Source organism: Scyliorhinus canicula, chromosome 20 (assembly GCF_902713615.1).
Source record: "Scyliorhinus canicula chromosome 20, sScyCan1.1, whole genome shotgun sequence".
NCBI classification, from domain to species: Eukaryota; Metazoa; Chordata; class Chondrichthyes; order Carcharhiniformes; family Scyliorhinidae; genus Scyliorhinus; species Scyliorhinus canicula.
Genome location: NC_052165.1, coordinates 47,153,597 through 47,176,124, shown reverse-complemented (window position 1 = coordinate 47,176,124; position 22,528 = coordinate 47,153,597). Strand labels below are relative to the sequence as shown.

Sequence of the window (22,528 nt, the reverse complement as noted above, 5' to 3'; positions counted from 1 at the left end):
GTCAGGCTGAGCCTTGTGCACGTGGAGGTGGAGTTGACCCTATGCAGTGCTTTGCTCCAGAGTCCCCACCCTATCTCCATCCCCAGGTCATCCTCCCATTTCCTTCTTGTTGCGTCCAGTACGGTGTCGTCCCTATCTACCAGTCGGTCATACATGTCACTACAGTTCCCTTTCTCTAGGATACTTGCGTCCAGTAGGTCTTCCAGTAGTGTCTGTCGTGGCGGTTGTGGGTACGTCCTTGTCTCCTTTCGTAGGAAGTTTTTGAGCTGCAGGTACCGTAGCTCGTTCCCCCCAGCTAGCTGAAATGTCTCTGTCAGTTCGTCCAGTGTTGCGATCCTGTCGTCCGTGTATAGGTCCCTGACTGTCAGTGTCCCCCCGTCCTGCCTCCACCTTTTGAAGGTGGCGTCAGTCAGTGCTGGTTTGAACCTATGGTTGTTGCGGATGGGAGCCTTGTCCGACATTTTGTACAGGCCAAATTGCTGCCGCAGTTGGTTCCAGGATTGGAGGGTGGCTGTCACCACTGGGCTGCTGGAGTATTTTTTGGGTGGGGATGGGAGTGCTGCCGTGGCGAGGGCCCGGAGGGAGGTTCCCATGCAGGAGGCCTCCTCCGCACGCACCCACTCGGCTTCTGGCTCCTGGATCCATCCCCTTACTCGCTCGGCTGTTGCCGCCCAGTGGTAGAATTGTAGATTCGGGAGGGCTAGCCCCCCCCCCGGATTTTGTTTTTTGTAGGACCTTCTTTGGGATCCTAGCATTTTTACCCCCCCATACGAACGCCATGATAAGTTTGTCCAGCGCTTTGAAAAAGGCCTTGGGGATGTAGATCGGAATGGATCTAAACAGGAAGAGGAACCTGGGCAGTACGTTCATTTTGACCGTCTGGACTCTCCCCGCGAGGGAGAGCGGGAGTGTGTTCCATCTTTGCAGGTCCTTTTTAACTTCCTCCGTCAGGCTGGTGAGGTTCCATTTGTGGATCCCTTTCCAGTCATGGGCTATTTGGATCCCCAGGTAGCGGAATTTATGTTGGGCTTGTTTGAACGGCAGCCCCTTTAGTGCTGCCCCCCCCCCCCCCCCCCCCCCCCCCCCCCCCCTTGCGGGTGTACTGGGAAGATCTCACTTTTGCTCATGTTGAGTTTGTAGCCCGAGAAGGCTCCAAACTCTTTCAGGAGCGCGATGATTCCGTCCATGCTGCTTTGTGGGTCCGAGATATAGAGGAGCAGATCATCCGCATAGAGTGAGACTCTGTGCTCTCTACCTCCCCTTCGGATCCCTCTCCAATTTTTTGCTGCCCTGAGCGCGATTGCTAGCGGTTCGATTGCTAGTGTGAAAAATTTACCATTTTATATAGTAGAGGGTTTTGACTTGCAAACTCTGGGTCAATAAATCAGCCACATTACCACTCAACTACCACACCAATTATGTAAGTTAAGACTCTGTGATTCAATTAGCTTGTGTTTAGAACTGCTAATAGAAAGATTAATAGATTTTGCCCCATTCAGAACTCTATGTAACTAGGCACAAATTCATATTTTTATTGTACAGTATTTGAAACCCCCATACACTTCACTTAAATATACTCAATGTACAGGTTGTTTAGCAAGTCACCATCAATCAAAACGTCAGACATACCAAGCCCCCTGGCAATGGACAAGTGAGAACAGGACAGGTAGAGGCTATTACTGGCAGTCTTCAGTCTTAACCCTACACACAGGCGGTCTCAGGGTGATAGTCATTCACAGTTTGGGCCAGTTATGGAGTTTGTCTCCTCTTGAGGTAGCAGAGAGGGCATTTGCAGGCACAGTACTGCTCTCCCCAATCCAAGGAAAGGGAAGGAAAATAATCCTAAACACAGTCTGCTCTCCCTGAACCTGCTGTATTACTGTTCCTGCTGAGCAGCCAAAATGTAAAAAAACAAGACAACCGGTTATCTAATGACGCTTGGTTCATGGAATGCCAGAACACTTCTAGACTACAATATATGAGACCAGACGTAGAATACCCCTACAGTCAGAAGGCTGGGCAAATACAAAGCACCAAGTCAAACAAGGCTCTCGCTGAGGTCTCAACTCGAGGAGGTTGCTGCAGGCTGCTCATTCTACTGGATTGGCCAGTACAAGCATCAGCCTGGACAGTCAGGCTACTCAATCTGAACTAACCAGCCAGCTTGACTCACTTCCTAAGGTGATTAGTGATTGACTCATGGTCCTTTGCTTTTCTTGCCCGGGAACATCATCGTGAAAAGCATATCCATACTGCAACAGGCACACATGCAGATGAGGTCAAGAAGCATTATATGGTGACCTCAGCAAATAATTAGAGCAGTACCCCAACAGGAAAAACTCATTATTCTTGGTGATTTCACTGCCCGCGTGAGTACAGACTGACACAGAGAGATGAGTACTAGGACAACATTGTACTGGCAGAACAAACTCCGATGGGCAGCTTCTCTCCAAGTGCAGTAAGTTTTACCTAACCATCACAAATACACTCTTCCAGTAAGCAGACTAACAGAAAACAAACACTGGCAAATGTTGCACCATGTTGTTGTATGCCACAGCCGTGGACATACACTCTACCTCAGAAAGATCTCAAGGACGTGTACTCTACCTTCTCTCTTAAAGGTGCTGAATGCGGGTCTGACCATAGGCTTGTCAGATGTATTTAGATTTTGAAGATAAAATCTCAGGCGCTTTGGCATCTTGTCAAGCCTCAAAGGAAGTTTGATGTAATTGTTCTTAAACACATGGCCAAGGGACAGTAACTGGAACACAAATGAGCCACATCAATTTCTCATATACTGGAGAACAATGTTATCATTGAAGATTCTTGGAAAATGTTGAAGGATGTTACTTGCAGCATGACATCTGAGGTCCTAGCATCCGTTAAATGGAAGCCTCATGATTGGTTCAACAACAATGACTAAGACATAGGTAAGCTAGACAAAGTGCATGATGCTCACATATCTTACGTATCACAAGAAATCGCCAGCCAGGAAGGCCAGATACTGTTGCTCAAGACACATACTGCAGCCAAACTAAGTGAGTTGAAGGATGGAGTGTGTGAAAACAAGGCTGATGAGCTTCAAGCAGCTGCTGATAAAAATGACCTGAAGATTTTTAATGAAGAATGTGGGATTCAGTCAATGGTTCCAAATCCAGCAGTCTGACACTTCTCATCTCAGCAGATGGCAGTTAGTGTCCAACACATAGGCAGGACATTCTCACTCATTGGACAGAGCACTTCAATAATCTCCTCAACCAACAATCCATAGTGTACAATGCTAGCATTGTCACTTCCACAGCACCACATCCTGATGAGCTTGCTCTTGATGTTTCTCAAGCAGAAATGACAAAGGCTACAAAGCAGCTTTCGTGGGCAGGTCACCAGGAGCTGATGGCATCCCACCTGAAAAATTCAAGTACTGAGAGACTCACACAATTAGGAGCCTCACAAGTCTCTTCAGCCCAATCTGGACACAGGGAGCTGTGCCTCAAGACTACAAGGATACTTCCCTAACTCATCTCTACAAATGGAAAGGGAGATAGTCTATTTGTGACCATCATTGGGGTCACTCACCCCATTGGGGCTATGTTCCCAAAATGACAGTGTGGCTCCCATGCAGGACAGCGAACAGTGGACAGGATCTTTGCAGCATGTAAAATAATAATAATAATCTTTATTAGTGCCACAATTAGTCTTACATTAACACTGCAATGAAGTTACTGTGAAAAGCCCCAAGTTGTCACACTCCGGCGCCTGAGGGAGAATTCAAAATGTCCAAATTACCTAACAGCACATCTTTCGGCCTTGTGGGATGAAACTGGAGCATCCGAGAGAAACCCACGCAGACAGAGGGAGAACGTGCAGACTCCACACAGACAGTGACTCAATCTGGGAATCGGACCTGGGACCCTGGTGCTGTGAAGCGTTGGGTGCCGATTTCACGCCAAATCGTAATGCTTCACCGTCTCGACAGCTGCGTCAATGTGTTCCGGAATGCACGTACAGTAAACGCCATTTGCAAATTATTCTCCGGGGCCTCTGCGGTTCTCCGCCTCCGATGGGCTGAATTCCCAACTGCGAAGTTCACGTGTGCTTTTAAAAATCGTGAAACTGGTGTTGTGGCTGATGAGGGAGAGAGAGGGGGTACGGAAAGTGTCCTACATTGCCATAGTTTGTTGACAGTTGTGCCGCTGGCCGGGGGCTTCTGCCAGGGCCGGTGGGAGTGGGGGGGGGGGGGGGGGTGGGGTCGGGGTGGACAGGTACGGAGTATCATTGCCGTGGCCTGCAAGGCAGCCAGTCATGCAGGTGTGCACGCTGCTGACTGCCCAGTGTGAACTTTTGGCTGCAGGTCGTATGGGTTTTCCCCCCTCCCCCTCCTCAGGGCTAGCTGCCCTCTGGCCCCAGCTGACCCATCAGCTGTATGCTGCAAAGCCAGCACCGTTTTTCATTGCAATCGATTGTGTTCTGCGTGGCGCCGGTGCTAGCTCCTCCACAGTCGCTGAATTGGCCCCGACATCTCAGGGATGGAGAATCCAGCCTGTTCTCCCCGTTATGTTACAGCAACCCACAATCCACTGCCCTCATTAAAATCCAACACAAAGCCCGCATTGTCAGATGATTATAAGAGAAAGTTACCTAACCTCCTGACAAAACCCACACATTTGTCACTGAAAACCTGCTTGACATATGCTGAAAAACCTCCCACCGTCTCTAAAGCAAAAAATGCCACTCAAACATCTGGTGAAAACCCCACTTGACATCCTCAGCAAAAAGCCTGCCCTATATCTGTGGCCAAAAATCCCACTCAACATCTGTTGCAAATAAAACTGTTCAACATCTGTTACTTAAAATCTGTTCAGTCCTCTTTGCTTATCAGAGACAGTACCTGGCACTTGGTTTAATAGACATTTGCATGTTGGAGAGCAAATTGTCAATGCCTACCCCTGCAATATCGTGCAGGCACTGCCCTAACAGCGGGCCTTGGTCTCTCGATTTAGATCATCAGGGATTTAGGTCCCAACCTTGAACCTTGACCGACACTTCCAAATACTGTTTATTCATTCCCAGGATGAGAGCCTCGCTGACAAGATCAGCAATTATTGCCCATCCCTCATTGCCTTGGAGAAGATGGTGGTGAGCCACTTTCTTAAACCCTTGCAGTTCAACTTTGGAACAACTGAGTGGCTTGTTGGGCTATTTCAGAGGGTGGTTTAGAGTCAACCACATTATTGTGACTCTGGAGTCACATGTAGGCCAGGCTCAGTAAGGATGGCAGAATTCCTTCAATAAGGGGTAAAACCTGGATGGGTTTTTGCAAGAATCAATGATAGTTGTCATTACTGAGACCAGCTTTCAATCCCAAATTTATTTGATTAACTGAATTTACATTCTTCGGTTACTATGGTTATACTCTTTGTCTGCTAGCTTATTAGTGCGGGTCTCCGGATTACAGCTGGTAACCCTCACGAGGATCACGGGGAAACCATTGTTGATCTCCCGATAGGATTCGTGGAGTACGAGCTTCCTAGGTAGGAGGCAGAGGCCACCCAGCTGGAGCTTGTTGCAAACAAACATTAAAGCTTGCCCAAAGCAGTGCCTGGCGTGGTTAGTTGTCCCAGCAAGGACTGAGAACGAGATGCTGTTTTAAATAAAACTCTGTCCTACTACCGCTCACTTCCTCAAGTTACTAAAGTAACATAACCACTATACTACTATACCCGGTGCAGCAGTGAGGGAGGTGCTAAATACTTACATCCATCTCCAAAAAAGGAGAGTTGAGACACAGAAGGGTCTGAATTCAGTGATGGGTAACCTTGACTAGTGAGTGGGCTGCATGAGTGGTCCTCCTTCATCTCAGTGGGCCGCAAGATTGAAATCTGGCTTTTTAGTGGCCACAGAGAAGTCCAAAAAGAGTGGTGTAAAACTTTTTTATTAGAAAGTAAACTATATGCATAGTACACTTCACGTCGCAGTCGGGACTACTCATACTCGACTCCCATCTGATCCGGCTTTTAAGCTGGAGTTCCTTTACTCAGCTGATGGGCCCCACCGCCCCCAGCGGGGAAGGGCGTATTCTACGAGGCTCACAGGGAGGCTAATTGGTCCGTCCCTGTAGGTCTTACGTGGGCCATAACAAGCTTGTTCACAAACCGTAGAACATAGAACGCAACAGCATAGAACAGGCCCTTCGGCCCACGATGTTGTGCCGAGCTAGTCTGAAACTAAGATCAAATCAACCTACTCCCAATCATTCTAGTCCATGACCTGATAAATAAGATGAAATGCATTTAATACACACGGGATATTTCATAACGAGCTATAAAAAATGCTTAATCATTTATCATCAACTTCAAATGGTAAAAACAAAATAAATATTTACATTGTGTACGCAGGGGAGCGCAGAGCTCTCCCAGTCAATGTTGTATGCAATCAGAACGCATCTCCTTTGACTTGTCTTTGCTTTTATGTGTGTATCACTTCATTCATAACCGGTAGGAAATAAAACTACACAGACGGAAATCGGTGGAATGTGGCAACCCCGTTTGTGGGTAACGATCAACAAAATGTCTTGTGGGCCGTGCTCCGAACCCTGATGGACTGCGCTTGGCCGCAGGTTGCCCAACACTGGTTTCAGTGGTGTCCGGTAACATGCAGCTTGTTGGGAAACAAGTAACTGTCGCAAATTAAAAAGTGAAACATTGAAGTCGGTGAATATGGCATCAACAAGCAAAAAAAATAGAAAATGGAAAGAAATAGTTTGTCATAATAATAGATATATCTTGCTGTGTGCGTCATTTCATATTTGTTTTTCGGTCACTCGGGGACAGAGTTATCACTTTTCCACCAGATCATATCCAACCTGTTTTGGGTAGTTGAATCATTCAAAGGGAACACCCTTTGTATTATACTCCTGGGTTCTGATTGCAGGGTCATTGCTAAAACCTTGAAACAACACTGAACAATATTAGCCTCTATTTAATATCCCCTGTTCCATGTTAAGTTCTCTGAAATTACTGGCATGTCTTGCATACTGAGAACCGTCACTTCTGGGTGAGATGTTAAACTGAAGCCACATCGCTCAGCCTCCAGATCCCCATCAACCGTCTCTGGTGAGTATTTTGTTTTAAAGGAATAAATTTGACTAAATTTCAAAACATGAGAATAGGAGGAGGCCATTCAGCCCCTCGAGGCTGTTCTGCCATTCAATTGGACCACAGCCGATCTGCAACATATTACCTTCCTTGGTTTCATAAACAATACTTCTATCGAACAAATGTCAATCTCAGTTTTGAGATTGTCAGTTGACTTCTTCCAATCTCGACAGCTTTTCTGGGGCGAGAGTTCCAGATTGGAAATCTGGAAGTACTCTTGTGTGATGTAGCACATCCTGACATCACCCCTGAACAACCTCGTTCACATGAGAATACTTTTTTGTGTGACCTGTGAAACACTTTGGGATTATTAATTATATCCAAGGCACTGCATTTATGTTCACACTGCACAGTTTTTCCACCATTTGTTTCAAGATTTGCTTTTGGCAGAAAAAACGGAGAATGTACAATTGGCAAGTATGTGGTTATTGTCCATGTCCAAACACTGTGTTAAAAGCAGTGAACGAACATATAAAACTGAGGGGAGCAAAAGACCAAGCCTAGCCCACACACTATGTAGCCAGAACCATTGAGATTAAACATTTCTATTTCTCCAGAGCCATCTCTCTCTCTCTGGAAAGTGCCCCCCTAGCACCAGTCCAGGAGATCACTTCTACATTTCTGCGCCAGTCAGGAACCGATCCAACTTTCTACTGAAGGGATACAGAGAGTGTGCTGTCCCCACACCAGCTGGCAATGCCATCCAGACACTCTCTGAGAAATTAAAACTTGCCCAATATAGAGTCTATTCTTGCTCTTTGTTCCCCCACACCTCCCCAATATGTTAAACTGGAATAATCTATAATTAGGAATGTAATCTATCCCTTTCATCATTGTATAAAACTTTACCAAGTCACCTCTGAGTTTACGCATCAGAATAATATTTCGACAGTGTGTGTCCTCCCTAATGGTAGATACCACCGTCAGGAAACGTGCCAGCCTCTGTCATGGTCAGACGTGCTGAAACAAGGTGGCTTTAGTTGGTTAAAGCAGGGAGATTTCTCACAATTAGCTTTGAGATAAGAAATTGGTGAAAGATGCTTTAATGTAGACAGATATTGATCAACGCCACTCTGCAAAATTGATTGGCCCCCACTGCTCAGCACCTTTGCTGCTTTGTCAAAATATTATTGAAGTAACTACAGTAAAATCCCAACGTGTTAAATCCCTCGAGATTTGTGTCATGTGGAGCTTCATGGTAGCCAAGGAGGCCCAATTCCCACATAAATGCATCTCAATGAAACACTATGCCTACAAACACTGTCTGTTGCAAAAACAACAGATTAAAATGTCAGGTGAAAGCTCAGTTAAACAGTAAATGTTGCAAATAAAAGTATTTTATTTGTCAAAAGTCCAAAGATGTGCAGGTTAGGTGGATTGGCCACGCTAAATTGCCCGTAGTGTCCTAAATAAAGTAAGGTTAAGGGGGAGTTGTTGGGTTACGGGTATAGGGTGGATACGTGAGTTTGAGTAGGGTGATCATTGCTCGGCACAACATCGAGGGCCGAAGGGCCTGTTCTGTGCTGTACTGTTCTATGTTCTATTTGTTTGTACCTTACAGCGACCAGAGCTCTGCATTGAAAAATGTCAAGGGTTAAATCTGGAAAAACTCCCATCATCTTTTTTTGCTTGGAGTGCTGTTTTCTGATGCGCGTGATACAGTCTGCCATGTCGACGATCCAGTCAAACATGTTTTTGCTGTTTTCGTATGGCAGTGTGAAATCCTGGAACAGCTCTACAATATAGCCTTTGTAGCATGAGCTAGGGAAACAGGCAGGTGAGTGGGCAAACATTCAGGCTCTTTGGGGTCATTGGTCTCCTCAGGCACCTTAGCTGAAGAATGTACTGCCTCTGTGATCATCTGTCAGCTCCGTCAGCCTCTCATGCTACCTCGCCATCAGGTTGGTGGGCCTCATTCCGCTCCTGATTCTTAAAGTCTCGAGCAGTTCCAACCTGTTTGAACCCAGTGTGGCTTCTGTCACCATCTTCCACACCTTCATCATGAACATGTCCTCTGGAGCAGTTGGATTCTGTCCCTGCTTCATGTCGATAGCCTTGATAACCTGAGAGATCAGATGCCATCACTAGTGGGTTTTCAGATTCCTAATCACCTACTGATCCATTGGCCGGAGCACGGCCATGGTGTTGAGAGGCTAGAACAGCAATTTGCGGCTCTTCAGGTCTTGGATAGCATCCTTTTGTTTTGCTGGTAATTTTTGTCCATTTTCCTGACCCATGATTTGAAAATGCTGATGGTTTTCCATAGAATCCCTACAGTGGTCAGCCATGCAGCCCATCAAGTCAGCAGCTACCCCCCGAAAGAACAACCTATGTAGGCCCATTACCCGCCCTATCCCCATAATTCTGTAACCCTACCTAACCTGCATATCTTTGGACTGTTTTGTTAGCCTCGTTCTGCTTGGCTGGTATCTTGACATTTGTAAAGTAATATAGCTTCATGGACTTTCCTATCACAAGATGTGGCAGATTTTTAGTGGCACCCATGTTGATGCAGAAGATAACAGTAACACGTTCCTTCCCTTGCCTTCCTTCTCTCTGATCGAAAACACTATTAACTTTCTCAAAGGTGTTATGGGCCACGGTTTAGAAACTCCAAAGTATATTATGGAGTTCACCTGACCTATAACCTTCTGTTGAATTTGGCTAGGATGAGCACAAGAACCTTCCCTTCACATGTGGTTCATTAGTCGTCCTAAACACTTTAATCAAAACAAGCTTTATTCTAAGAACTTAGTTAACATTTATATATAACCAAACAACAAGCATTTTTATCAATTGCAAACATAAAGAAACCCCACAGCTACAGTAATCTATGTATAACACTTAATGAATTCCCCCTTAACTGTTCCAATTCATAAACAAAATCCCATAAACCAGAAACCCCATTCAAGGGTGTGGCCCAGCACTCTGCAATCTCATTTAAATAAGGCTGGCTTTACCTGAGATTCTGACCTGTCTCACCAGCAGGTTTAAACCCTTGCGGAAAGCAAACTATTTTGTAAAAGCCACCACCGAGGTGATTTTTACTGGAACAGATATTTAAAATGAAACTAGAGAGAGACAGGCCAAAACGCTTCTTTCTTCTGTCTGAGTCCACAGCAGTCAAATGTGAAAGCAAAACCAAAAAACAGCTCACAGAGCCACAGCCCAGCTTCACCCACACAATGACATCACTGAAGCCATGTGTTAAGACAAAAACCTTTCTTAAAGGGACACTGCCATAACACAGGTTTAGTCATACCCACATTCTTTCACAGGGAGATCTCAATGTCAGATGATGGCTTGACCAGCTCAAAATGGTTTCTCATTTTCTGTGGTCTACGTCTGTTCTGATTGGTCTTTAAATTGTTCCAAGTTATTTTATTATGTTTCAAAAATATCCTAGCCTCGAAATGGACATTTTGGTGAGTATGGGATTACTCTGGTACGCAAGAAAACTACTGGCATTCTAAAATAATTTAAGGATTAATTTAGCCCCCACTTCCAATTACTCTCCAATCATCTATGGGGTCAAATCCCAGACAAACTCTCATGTCGTGCTGTTAGGGGGGGGGGGCTCTAGGATTTTGACCAAGTGATAGTGAACGAACGGTGATATATTTACAAGTCAGGATAGTGAGTGACTTAGAGGAGAACGTCCAGGTGGAGGTGTTCCCGTGCATCTGCTTCCCTTGTCCTTCTAGATGGTAGAGGTCCTGATGTTGGAAAGTGCTGTCTAAGGAGCCTTGGTGAGTTATTGCAGTGCATCTTGTAGTTGGTGCACACTGCTGCAATGTTGAAGATAGTAGATGGGTGTCAAATCATATGGGCTGCTTTGTCCTGGATGGTGTTGAGCTTCTTGAGTGTTGAGTTTATTTTGTGCCAACATTCTTCTCTCACCACTCTGCAAACCTCCTCCCCCCCCCCCCTCCATATATGGCAATATGGCAAACCCCAGGATGTTGGTGGTGAGGGATTCAGTGATGGTAATGCCATTGACTGTCAAGGAGAGAGTTATAGTTTGTTAATATCAATTTGATTGTTAAGGGAAGCAGGTGATATGTATTTGAACACATATAAATAGAGAATGGCTGGGACACAGGAGTGGGGGGGCGGTGAGGAGTGTTGACACAGAACAAAGTCAATATCCTCTTTCTGTAAGAAAACGCTCTGTGTCTTGGCTTTAAATTGACCAATTGGCTTGGATCAATAGGACGCGATAAGGAGGAGTGGAAGGAGTCTTGTGTGGAGCACAAATTCTGAAATGGACTAATTGGGCTGAATGGTCTGTTTCTATGCTATTAACGTGATTCAAGGTGTTGTCTGTCTGCTGTTGTTGCATTCAGGCAACAATAAACACAGTATCAGGTTTCTCCTGAGGGGGTGTGCATTTCAATTCCACCATGTTTTACATAACTAACGCACAAGTCCTTTATTTTGTGGAGGTGCCTGAGAAAATCCGTTTTCAAAGTACAGACCTGACCCAGTTTCATTTGATACATCCAGGTCATTGTTATTGGTTGATTCAGGAACTCAAATAAGAGCACAGTTTGGCACAATTAATCTCTCCCGATGTGGTTGAGCTCCATATAAGCCTCCTCCTGCCTCTGTTCTTCAAGTCCTATCAGCAAATCTTTCAATTTCTTTCTCCCTCATCTATTTACTCAGTGAAAGTTCTGTTATAAAATTCTAACACTCAAGTCCAGATGCAATGTTGAAGTGGCTTTAATACACATGTGGGGAGCAAACGCTGGAGATCCAGGCACTTCTCCACTGAGTTGAAATGAGCACAGTTTATCTATGTTTTCATTATCAATTACAATTTAATGGTATTAAGTAACAAAGGCCATAGCACAATCATAGAGTCCCTACAGTGCAGAAGGAGGCCATTCAGCCCATTGAGTCTGCACCGACCCTCTGAAAGAGCACACTACCCATGTCCACTCCACCGTCCACCCCATCCTAACCCTGTAACATAAGCTGCACATTCATGGACACTAAGGGACAATTTAATACAGCCAATCCACCTAACCTCCACATCTTTAGCCTGGAGGAAACCAGAGCATCTGGAGGAAACCCATGAAGACACAGGGAGAACGTGCAAACCTCACACAGTCACTCAAAGCTGGAATTGAAACCGGGTCTCTGGTACTGTGAGGCAGCAGTGCCAACCACTGTGCCACTGACAATGACCTCTGGAGAGCTGCTAATAGTGTTCCTGTACATGCAATGCAGATACTTGGTATTGTTTCTTCTGCAGATGGTCGAGAATGAGTGTACTCTGAATAACAGGTTTATGGGGGTGAACTGATGTGGTTTGAGACCATCAGACGATGTGACAATGGTCTTCTCCATTTCTTGAAGGTTCACACGTGTGAAGAATGCTTCTCCTGAATTGCGCAGTGTCTTGGCTGTGGATCAGGGATAGTGAACAAGCCTGATTTCAACCATGCGGCCCACTGAGATGAAGGAGGGTCAATGATGTGGCCCACTCACTAACCGAGGTTACCCATTACCATTCTTGAGTAAGAAGCCAACAAATCCCATGAGAAGCCCACAATAACAGATATTTTTACAGATGCGCCATAGAAAGCATCTTATCTGGCTGCATCACAGCCTGGTATGGCAACTACTCAGCCCAAGACTGTAAGAAACTACAGAGCGTTGTGAACACCGCGCCCAGCCCATCACACAAACCTGCCTCCCGTCCATTGACTCTGTCGACACCTCCCGCTGCTGGGGAAAGTGGGCAGTATAATCAAAGACTCCTCCCACCTGGGTTATTCTCTCTTTCAACTTCTTCCATCAGGCAAGAGTTTCAAAAGTTTGAGAACACACACTAACAGATTCAAAAACAGCTTCTTTTCCGCTGTTACCAGACTCCTGAATGACCCTCATATGGACTGAACTCACCTCTCCACATATCTTCTCACTCAATAGTACTACACTCCGTATGCTTCATCCGATGTCTATGTCTATGTATTTACATTGTGTATCTACCATATGTCCTATGTTCTTCATATATGGGACAACCTGTCTGGACTGTGCGCAGAACAATACTCATTACTGTACCTCAGTACACGTGACAATAAACCCAAATCCAAATAATGGGATACGAACTGAAACAAAAGATGGGCCAAAAGGAGGTGTAAACGGCAACAGCAGAACCTTTCCCAACTACTACAGTCTGAAGACATGAGGGCTGAGGAATTGATCTGAAATTGTTGAACTCAACGTTGAGTCTCAAAGGCTGCTCTCAGCTTCAATGGAAAACTGTGGCCGAGGACCAGAAACTTGCAAAATGAATGGAGATGTTGGTTGTCCTGGTTTCGGGCAGTTCGCATTATGAGTAGCGAATACAATATGCACATTTGACAGCAGTTGAGGTAAATCACTGCTCTACCTGGAGACCACTTTCATGTCCAACTGAACAAAACTGCAAGGAAATAAATGTATGGGGATGCCACCACCTGGAAGTTCCCGTCCAAACCACATACCATCCAGACTTGGAACTATGTCGCTGATTCTTCACTGTCACTGGGTTAAAATCTTGGAATTCCCTCCCTAACAGCACTATGGGTGCATCTATACCTCGGGGACTGCAGCGTTTCAAGAAGGCAGCTTACCACCACCTTGTCAAGGGCAACTAGGGGCGGGTAGTAGATGGTAGCCTAGCCAGCTATCTGTATAATACTATAGTTTAAACTGCCAATGAAATGGAAATTTCTGGACTTCTGCTCAACCTGAAAATGAATTTCAAAATATATAAAGGTGGAAACACACAGCAGGACAATTAGCATTATTGTCCAACTTTATTTCCTGTTTCCAATGTGGACTGACATTTTTCTTCCTGAGCTGAAATAATATGATTTGATCTTTCCACACAGTGCCCATCATGAGGAGTTGATCCATTTAATCAGTTAGTTCAGTAACAGGATTTTCTGTAATCAAAACCTGTGCTGGGTTAGCTGAATGCGGGAATTGCAAATTGATGAGGGAGGATATAAGGGGATTCAATGGGAACAACTTGAAAGCCAGATGTGGACATGGGTTTCCACTAAGCAGATGTGCTCTGTGGGCAGTGAGGCTTCTGGGGAATACAGTTCTTTCTCAGTCTGTATAATATGCAGCACATGAGAAACTCGGGTTACAATGTGTAATGAACAAAACTGAAGCGCTGATCTCAACTGCGTGTGCTTTTGAGAGGCATTGCCTAAAGCCAAGAGTTAAAAACGAAGACTTGCATCTTGAGCAGAGGTCAAGAAATTTCCATTTCGCCAGCAGTTTAAATAGTTCTATTATTATACAGATAGCATCTAAAGGGATAATTCATGTCCAACAAGAACTTGCATTTATTACGTGCCTTTTAACCTCCTGAAATGTACCAAGGAACTGCAAAGGAATTTGGTCTGGTAGACATTGACACCAAACCAAGGAAGGAGACGTGAGGTCAGATGACCAAGCTTGGTCAAAGAGGAAGGTTTTAAGCAATGTTTTCATGGGGGAGAGAGAGGCGGAGAGGTTTAGGGAGAGAGTTCCGGAACTTAGGGTTCAGGCAGCGGAAGGAATGGCCGTCACTGATGGAGCGATGGAAACTGTGGACATGCAAGAGACCAAGGTTGGTGGAGAGCAGACACTCTGCAGGGCTGGAGGAGGTCACAGAGTTAGGAAAGGAGTAGATATGGAGAGATTTGAAGATGACGATAGAATCGAAGGTGTTACCAAACCAGCAGCCAAGAACTTAGGCAAAGAGGCAGTATGTAAGTGGTGCATGAAAGGAGGGGAGAGAGGCAGAGAGTGAGAGAGGTTTATTGAATAAATTCCAGAGGTTAGAGACTCGGTAGCTGAAGGAACGGCCACCAATGGTGGAACGAAGCAAAGCTGTTTGTTGTGATTAGACTGGTGGAAGAAAATCTTGAAGAAATTAGAATTTAGCACCAAGGTTATTTTGGGTTCTGGGGTTGGTGTGTGCACCTTGCTTGTGCATGTACACTAATGTGTGATATGTTCTTTTACGCAGCTGGGTTCGAGAGCATTCAGTTGGAATAAATTAAAAGTATATTCAAGCAGTTCAGAAAGTGAGATGATCACACATTAGATTCACCATTTGCCTTTATGTGCAAAGTGAGGAGTTATGTTGGACACTATTTGCTTGATAGTTGAAGGCCCCACTTGCTCGCTTCATAAACGAGCTGGTTCAGTCCCAGTTGGGCTAATGTGTCAAATCCTAGGCATCCGACTTTGAGGAGGGCATGAAGGTTTTGGACAGCGTTACAAAATACATTTCTTCGACTGTTCTGGAATGAGGAATTATAATTATCTAGAGAAGGTGGGCGTGTTTTCCTGAGAGCAGAGAAGATTACGAGGAGATTTGGGAGAGGTTTTTTAAAATCCTGAAAGGTATAATTTCAGTAAATGAAGCGAGTGTGTTTCCGTTGGCTGAAAGCCACAGATTTAAGGTAATTGGCAAGGAACCAGAGGCTGAAGAAAGACCTTTTGATACAAGGAATGGTTAGAGTTGATGTTGCATCTCCTGATAGGGAAGTAGATAGAACCAGATTCAATAGTAGCTTTCAAAAGGTCAGGGAAAAATACTTGGAGAAAATTTGTAGGAATATGGGGCGGGATTCTCTGATCCCTGCTGGGTCGGAGAATCATGGGGAGTGGGGGCAGCACCGGGGATTTGGCAGGGGTGGGAATCACGCTGCGCCGGTCGGTGGCCACTAGCGATTCTCCGACCCTAGATGGGCCGAGTGGCCGCCCGTTTTAGGCTGGACCCGCCAGCGTAAATTAGAGTATGTATTTACCGGTGGGACTTGGCTGCGCGGGCGGCCTCTGGAGTCCTTGGGGGGGATCTGGCTCCGGGAGGTGCCCTCACGGTGGCCTGGCCCGCGATCTGGGCCCACCAATTCGCGGGCGAGCCTGTGCCGCGGGGGCACTCTATTCCTCCACGTCGGCTGCTGAGGACCTCCGCGATGGCCGACGCGGCGATGAAACCCCCCTGCGCATGCGCTGGGATGACGCCAGCACACTCTGGCGTTCCTGCGCATGTGCCAACTCGCGCTGGCTGGCGGAGGCCCTTCGGCGCCAGTTCGTGTGGCGCCAAGCCCCTTCCGCGCCGGCCGGCGTGGCGCAAACCACTATGGCGCTGGCCTAGCCCCTGAAGGTGCGGAGGATTCTGCACCTTCGGGGAGGCACGATGCCGGAGTGGTTTGCGCCGCACCACTCCTTCGCGCCAGAGTTGCCCGCCCCACAGAATCCCGCTGATGGAGTAAGAGCCAGTGGGTGGAAGTAATTGGCCTTAGAATGAGCCAGCACAGACTTTATGAGCAGAATGGCCTCCTTTTCTGCGGCACTGATCAAAAGGGCTGGTTAAAGATGGAGGCACTCTTTCACTATATGAAGGAAAGTAGGTGTGATAGAAAATTGGCACAGGCAGTATCTATTGCCCCTTCCTGCTTACTCAGTCAAGGTGATATGCCTTGAAGAATTGCAGTCCCATGTTACTGGCAGATAGAAATTTCCAGAGTATTGACCCAGCAATGATGAAGGAATGTCCAAACTTGACTTGACAAACAACTTGGAGCTTTCATCCGGATCTGGGCCGGTATTCTCCCCTACCCAGCGGGGCAGGGGGTCCCGGCGTGATGGAGTGGCGTGAACCACTCCGGCGTCGGGTCGCCCCAAAGGTGCGGATGTCTCTGCACCTTTAGGGGCCAAACCCTCACATTGAGTGGCTAGGCCCACGCCGGAATGGTTACTGCTCCGCCGGCTGGCGTGAACGACCTTTGGCGCCACGCCAGCCGGGGCCGAAAAGACTTCACCGGCCGGCGTAAGTCTGCGCATGCGCCGGAGCTTCAGTCGCTGCGTCAGCGGTGGGCCCCGATCGCGGGCCAGGCCACCATGGGGGCACCCCCCGGGGTCAGATCGCCCCGTGCCCCCCTCCCCCCAGGACCCAGACATCCGCCCGCACCGCCAATCCTGCCGGTAAGAGAGGTGGTTTAATCCACACTGGCGGGAGAGGCTTGTCAGTGGCGGGACTTCGGCCCATCGTGGGCCGGAGAACCGCCACGGGGGGCCCGCCGACCGAATCTCGGGTGGCGGAGAATTCGGGACATGGCCGGGGGGGTGGGGGGGGGGGGGGGTGGGATTGACGCCGGGTCGGAGAATCCCGCCCCTGATGTCAGACAAGCAGGCTGATAAAGCCAGTGTAGAAGTCAGGTATTTTAAATACACTTAATATAGGTATAGAGATACTTCACAGCCAGAAGCGGTGTAGTGATCGGGGGAGGTTTTGAAGAGGCAAACCTGTGTTGGAATGTTTTGCACCCCTCTGATCAGGCAGCCAGTGCAATATCCCACCTGTGGGAAATATCAGAGACAGATTCATCCTAAATTCTCGTCTCTGGAATGCGGCCTACACCTGCATCCTTCTAAGAGGCAAAAACAAGTCAAAACATCACAGTTTTATACAGTTCAATATTGATCCATGAGAACAATATGTACATTTAAAATGCTGCACAGATGTGGGAGGAAGATTTTGAGAAATACTTAAAAAAAAATTAATTCAGAATACCCAATTATTATTTTCTTTCCAATTAAGGGGCAATTTGGTATGGCCAATTCACCTAACCTGCACGTTTTTTGGGTTGTGGGGGTGAAACCCACACAGACATGGGGAGAATGTGCAAACTCCACACGGACAGTGACCCAGGGCTGGGATTCAAACCCCGATCCTCAGCGCTGTAGTCCCAGTGCTGTCCACTGCGCCACCAAGCTGCCCCCGCTTTTGATCAATACTAAGCACACACTACACCTTTCCAGGGATGAGGGACATGGAGCAGTTGAACAGAATAGATCGGGAGAAACTGTTGCCATTGGTGGATGAATTGAGAATCAGAGGATATTGATTAAGGTGAATGAAGCAAAGATGAGATAAGGTTAGATGGTGTAATGACACCCTGGGCTAGCACGCGGTCAATTCTAACCTCAATTCACCCGGAGATGCAACCCAATTGAATTAACCAATAATTCTCAGAAAAATACGTAAAGTCTTTGGCCCTTAGCTGTCCAATTATTATAGTCACCAGGTCTGTAAGTTTAAACACAATTACTTTTTATTTATAACAAGAACTATAGTGTAATATGCAACAAATACAACTGGTTAACTATAGGAATATCATGATGTGGAGATGCCTGCATTGAACAGGGGTAAGCACAGTAAGAAGTTTTACAACACCAGGTTAAAGTCCAACATGTTTGTTTGAAATCACTAGCTTTCGGAGCACTGCTCCTTCCTCAGGTGAATGAAGAGGTAGGTTCCAGAAACATATATATAGACAAAGTCAAGTTGTCTTGCATCTTTGATTTTGTCTATATATATATGTTCCTGGAACCTACCTCTTCATTCACCTGAGGAGGGAGCAGTGCTCCGAAAGCTAGTGATTTCAAACAAACCTGTTGGACTTTAACTTGGTGTTGTAAGACTTCTTGTAGTAATATCATGGGCGCAATTCTCCCCCCACACGCCAGGTGGGAGAATCGCTGGGGCGCCGGGTGAGTCCCGCCACGCTGCCCCGGCACCTGCACGCGATTCTCCCACCCCCCCGAAACCGGCCCGGCGAGATTTACGACTGGCCACTCGGAGAATCGCCGCTTGTAACGGGCAAGCGGCGATTCTCCGGCGCAGCGAGGACGGCAACTGCGCATACGCGGGTTGGCGCCGGCCAACCTGCACATGCGCGGGTGATGTCATTTACGCGGCGCCGCTTTTACACTGCGCCAAGGCCAGGCGCGCGTAACCGACGCTGCGCCACTCCTAGCCCCCCAGGGGTGGGAGAATAGGGGGCGAGGAGTGGCCTCCGACGCCGGAGTGAAACACTCCGGTTTTTACTCCGCCGACGGGACTTAGTCTCCCGATGGGAGAATCTCGCCCCATGGTTGTATTATAATTCACCGACTGACCACTAGAAGTCTCATTAGTTATATAAGTGAATGTTAGAGTCAGATGACCTCAGACTGACCAGGGAGCTGGGAGAAAGTTTGCTTGTGTATGTGCATACTGTTATTCATCTGTTTTGTATATACTTGACCCACAGTTAATGTTAATAAATCATTTATAGCTTTAGCTACAAGTGTTCTTGTAATATAAATCAGGCCATCTGACAAGAACATTACAGTCAACTATTATCTAATTCCTAATTCCCCACTTTAACTTGCCTTCTCCATCCTCACTACAGGGAGGGAGTTTCAGGACTTTGACCCAGTGACAGTGAAACAACAGTGATATATTTCCAAGTCAGGATTGTGTATGCTTAGAGGGGAGTTAGATGGTGGTGGTGGTGATTGTGGCCCAATGCATCTGCTGACCTTGTCTTTTTCAGTTGTGGAGGTTGTGGGTTTGGACGGTGCTGTCAAAGGAGCCTTGGTGATTTGCTGCAGTGAACCTTGTGGATGGTAAACATTGCTGACGCTGTGCGTCAGTGGTGGAGGGAGTGAATATTTCTAGAAACGTAGAAAATAGAAGCAGGAATAAACCATTCGGCCTCTCAAGCCTGCCCCTCCCATTCAACATGATGATGGATCATCCTCTATCTCAATGCAATACACCCACTCTTTCCCCATACCCCTTGAAACCTTTGAGTCGAGAAATCTATTTATTTCCTACTTAAATATAGAACAGTACAGCACAGAACAGGCCCTTCGGCCCTCGATGTTGTGCCGAGCAATGATCACCCTACTCAAATCCACGTATCCACCCTTTTCCCGTAACCTAACAACTCCCCCCCCTTAACCTTGCTATTAGGACACTATGGGCAATTTAGCATGGCCAATCCACCTAACCCGCACATCTTTGGACTGTGGGAGGAAACCGGAGCACCCGGAGGAAACCCACGCACACACGGGGAGGACGTGCAGACTCCACACAGACAGTGACCCAGCCGGGAATCGAACCTGGGACCCTGGAGCTGTGAAGTATTGATGCTAACCACCATGCTACCATGCTGCCCTGAATGAAATGAAATGAAAATCACTTATTGTCACGAGTAGGCTTCAATGAAGTTACTGTGAAAAGCCCCTAGTCGCCACATTCCGGCGCCTGTCCGGGGAGGCTGGTACGGGAATTGAACCGTGCTGCTGGCCTGCTTGGTCTGCTTTATAAGCCAGCGATTTAGCCTTGTGAGCTAAACCAGCCCCATGTGAGCTAAACCAGCCCCATATATAAATATAATCAATGACTTGGCCTCCACTGCCTTCTGTGGCAGAAACTTCCGCAGGTTCACCATCCTCAGAGTGAAGACGTTTCTCCTCATCTCAATCCTAAATGGCCCACCTCGTAGCCTGAGACTGTGACCCCTTGTTCAATATTACCCAAGCCAGAGGGAACAACATCCTTGTGTTCAGCCCAGACAGAATATTTAATTGAGTCATAGCTGTAGATCTTTATAGCACAGCGTGAGGCCCTTCAGCCCATCATGTCTTTGCCGACCATCAAGATCACCTCTCATTCTTCTAAACTCCATTAAATACAGGCTTTGTTAGCCCATTCAACAAGCCATCCACCTCAGGAATCAGTCTGGTGAACATTCGCTGCACTCCCTCTATGGCAAGTATATCCTTTTTTTACATAAGGAGATCAAAACTGCATACAATACTCCAGGTGTAGTTTCACCAAGACCTTATATAGCTTCAGTAAGACATTCTTGCTCCTGTCCTCTTGCAATGAAGGCCGATATACCATTTTTCTTCTTAACTACACCTGCATGCTTGCTCTTAGTGCCTGGTGTACAAGGACACCCAGATCCCTCACATCAACATTTCCCAATCACCATTTTTTGGGCCCCAATCTCCCTACAGATGCTACCAGATTTGCTGAGATTTTCCAGCATTTCCCCTTTCGTTTCAGATTCCAGCATCCGCAGTAATTTGCTTTTCACCATTTAAACAATACTCTTCTGTTCTGTTTCTCCTACCAAAGTGGATAACTTCACACTTATCCATGTTCTACTGCATCTGCCATGTATCTTCCCAATCATTGTTTAAATCAACTTTTAAAAAAATTAAATTTAAAGTGCCCAATTTTTTTTCCAATTACGGGACAATTTAACGTGGCCAATCCACCTAACCTGCACATCTTTGGGATGTGGGGGTGAAACATACGCAGACACGGGGAAAATATGCAAACTCCACATGGATAGTGACCTGGGGCTCGGTTCGAATCCAGTGTCATGAAGCAGCAGTGCTAACCACTGTGCCACTGTGCTGCACCTTGTATAAATCAATTTGAGGCCTCCTCACCACCCACATTCTCACCAAATTTTGTGTTGTCAGCAAACTTGGAAAAATTACATTTGGTTCCCTGATCCAAATCACTGATTTATGTTGTGAATAGCTGGGGCTCAAGCACTGATCCCTGCGTACCCTACATGTCACCATCTTCCACTGACACATTTATTCCCCCCCCCCTGTTTCCTGCCTGCTAACCATTCCATGCCAATATATTACCCCCAATCCCACGCGCTTTAATTTTGTACACTAACCACTTATGTGGGACGTTATCAAAAACATTCTGAAAACCCAAATACACCACTTCCACTGCTGCTCCCATTTATTTTGCAAGTTACATCCTCAAAAAACATCCAGTAAATTTGTTAAACATGGGGCTCGATTCTCCGCCTCGTGACACTGAAAATATGAATCATGATCAGGTGGAGAATCTGGCATCCAGCCAATATCGAGGTCTGTGCGTGGCACCAATTTGGGCACCATGCTCCAGTCCCTCCCTGGTGGCAAAAACTAGGGGCGTGATTCTCCCATCGGGTGGTTAAGTGCCGATGCCGGCGTAAAAACGGGAGTGTTTTACTCCGGCATCGACGCCCGTTCCGAGATCCGATTCCCGGGCCACAGTGGGGTAGCATGGCGCTGGAGCAGCCCATGCCTCTCCAGCTGTCGATCCCGCATGAACCCGGCGCCACGGGGTCCGCGCATGCGCAGTTGGGCTGACGCCGATGCATGCGTAGTGGCCTTCTTCCCCACGCCGGCCTCGACGCCAAATGGCGCAGGGCTACAGGAGCCTGTGCAGAGAAAAGGAGGCCCCCCAACAGAGAGGCCATCCCGCCGATCGGTGGCCCCCAATCACGGGCCAGGCCACTACGGAGGCCCCCCGGGGTCGGAACCTCCCCCCCCCCCCCCCCCCCCCCCCCCCGCCCGACAGGCCACCACAAGACCCTTCAAAGCCGAAGTCCTGCCGGCTTAGAGGATGTTAGAACGGCGCAGGCGGCACTCGGCTTTTTTGGTGCCGGCCGCCCGGCCCATCCAGGCTGGAGGGTCGCCGCATACCCTGACTGGCACCGCGCTGACCACGCCGCCCCCAA

The 22,528-nt window shown here is 47.2% G+C and overlaps 1 protein-coding gene across 5 annotated transcripts in view; it reads left to right on the top strand.

The window, feature by feature from the left end:
• Positions 1-22,528, top strand: part of nav3 (neuron navigator 3) — an 838,834-nt gene that overhangs the window by 350,254 nt on the left and 466,052 nt on the right. Inside the window, exon 1 of one of the 5 annotated variants that reach the window (XM_038781100.1) lies at positions 3,982-4,002. The exons of the other annotated variants lie outside the window; for them this stretch is intronic. Within the exon in view, the coding sequence (XP_038637028.1) occupies positions 3,985-4,002 (18 nt within the window). The 5' untranslated portion in view covers positions 3,982-3,984. Of the gene's footprint in view, positions 1-3,981; positions 4,003-22,528 lie in introns of those variants that run through there. 5 annotated transcript variants of the gene reach the window in all.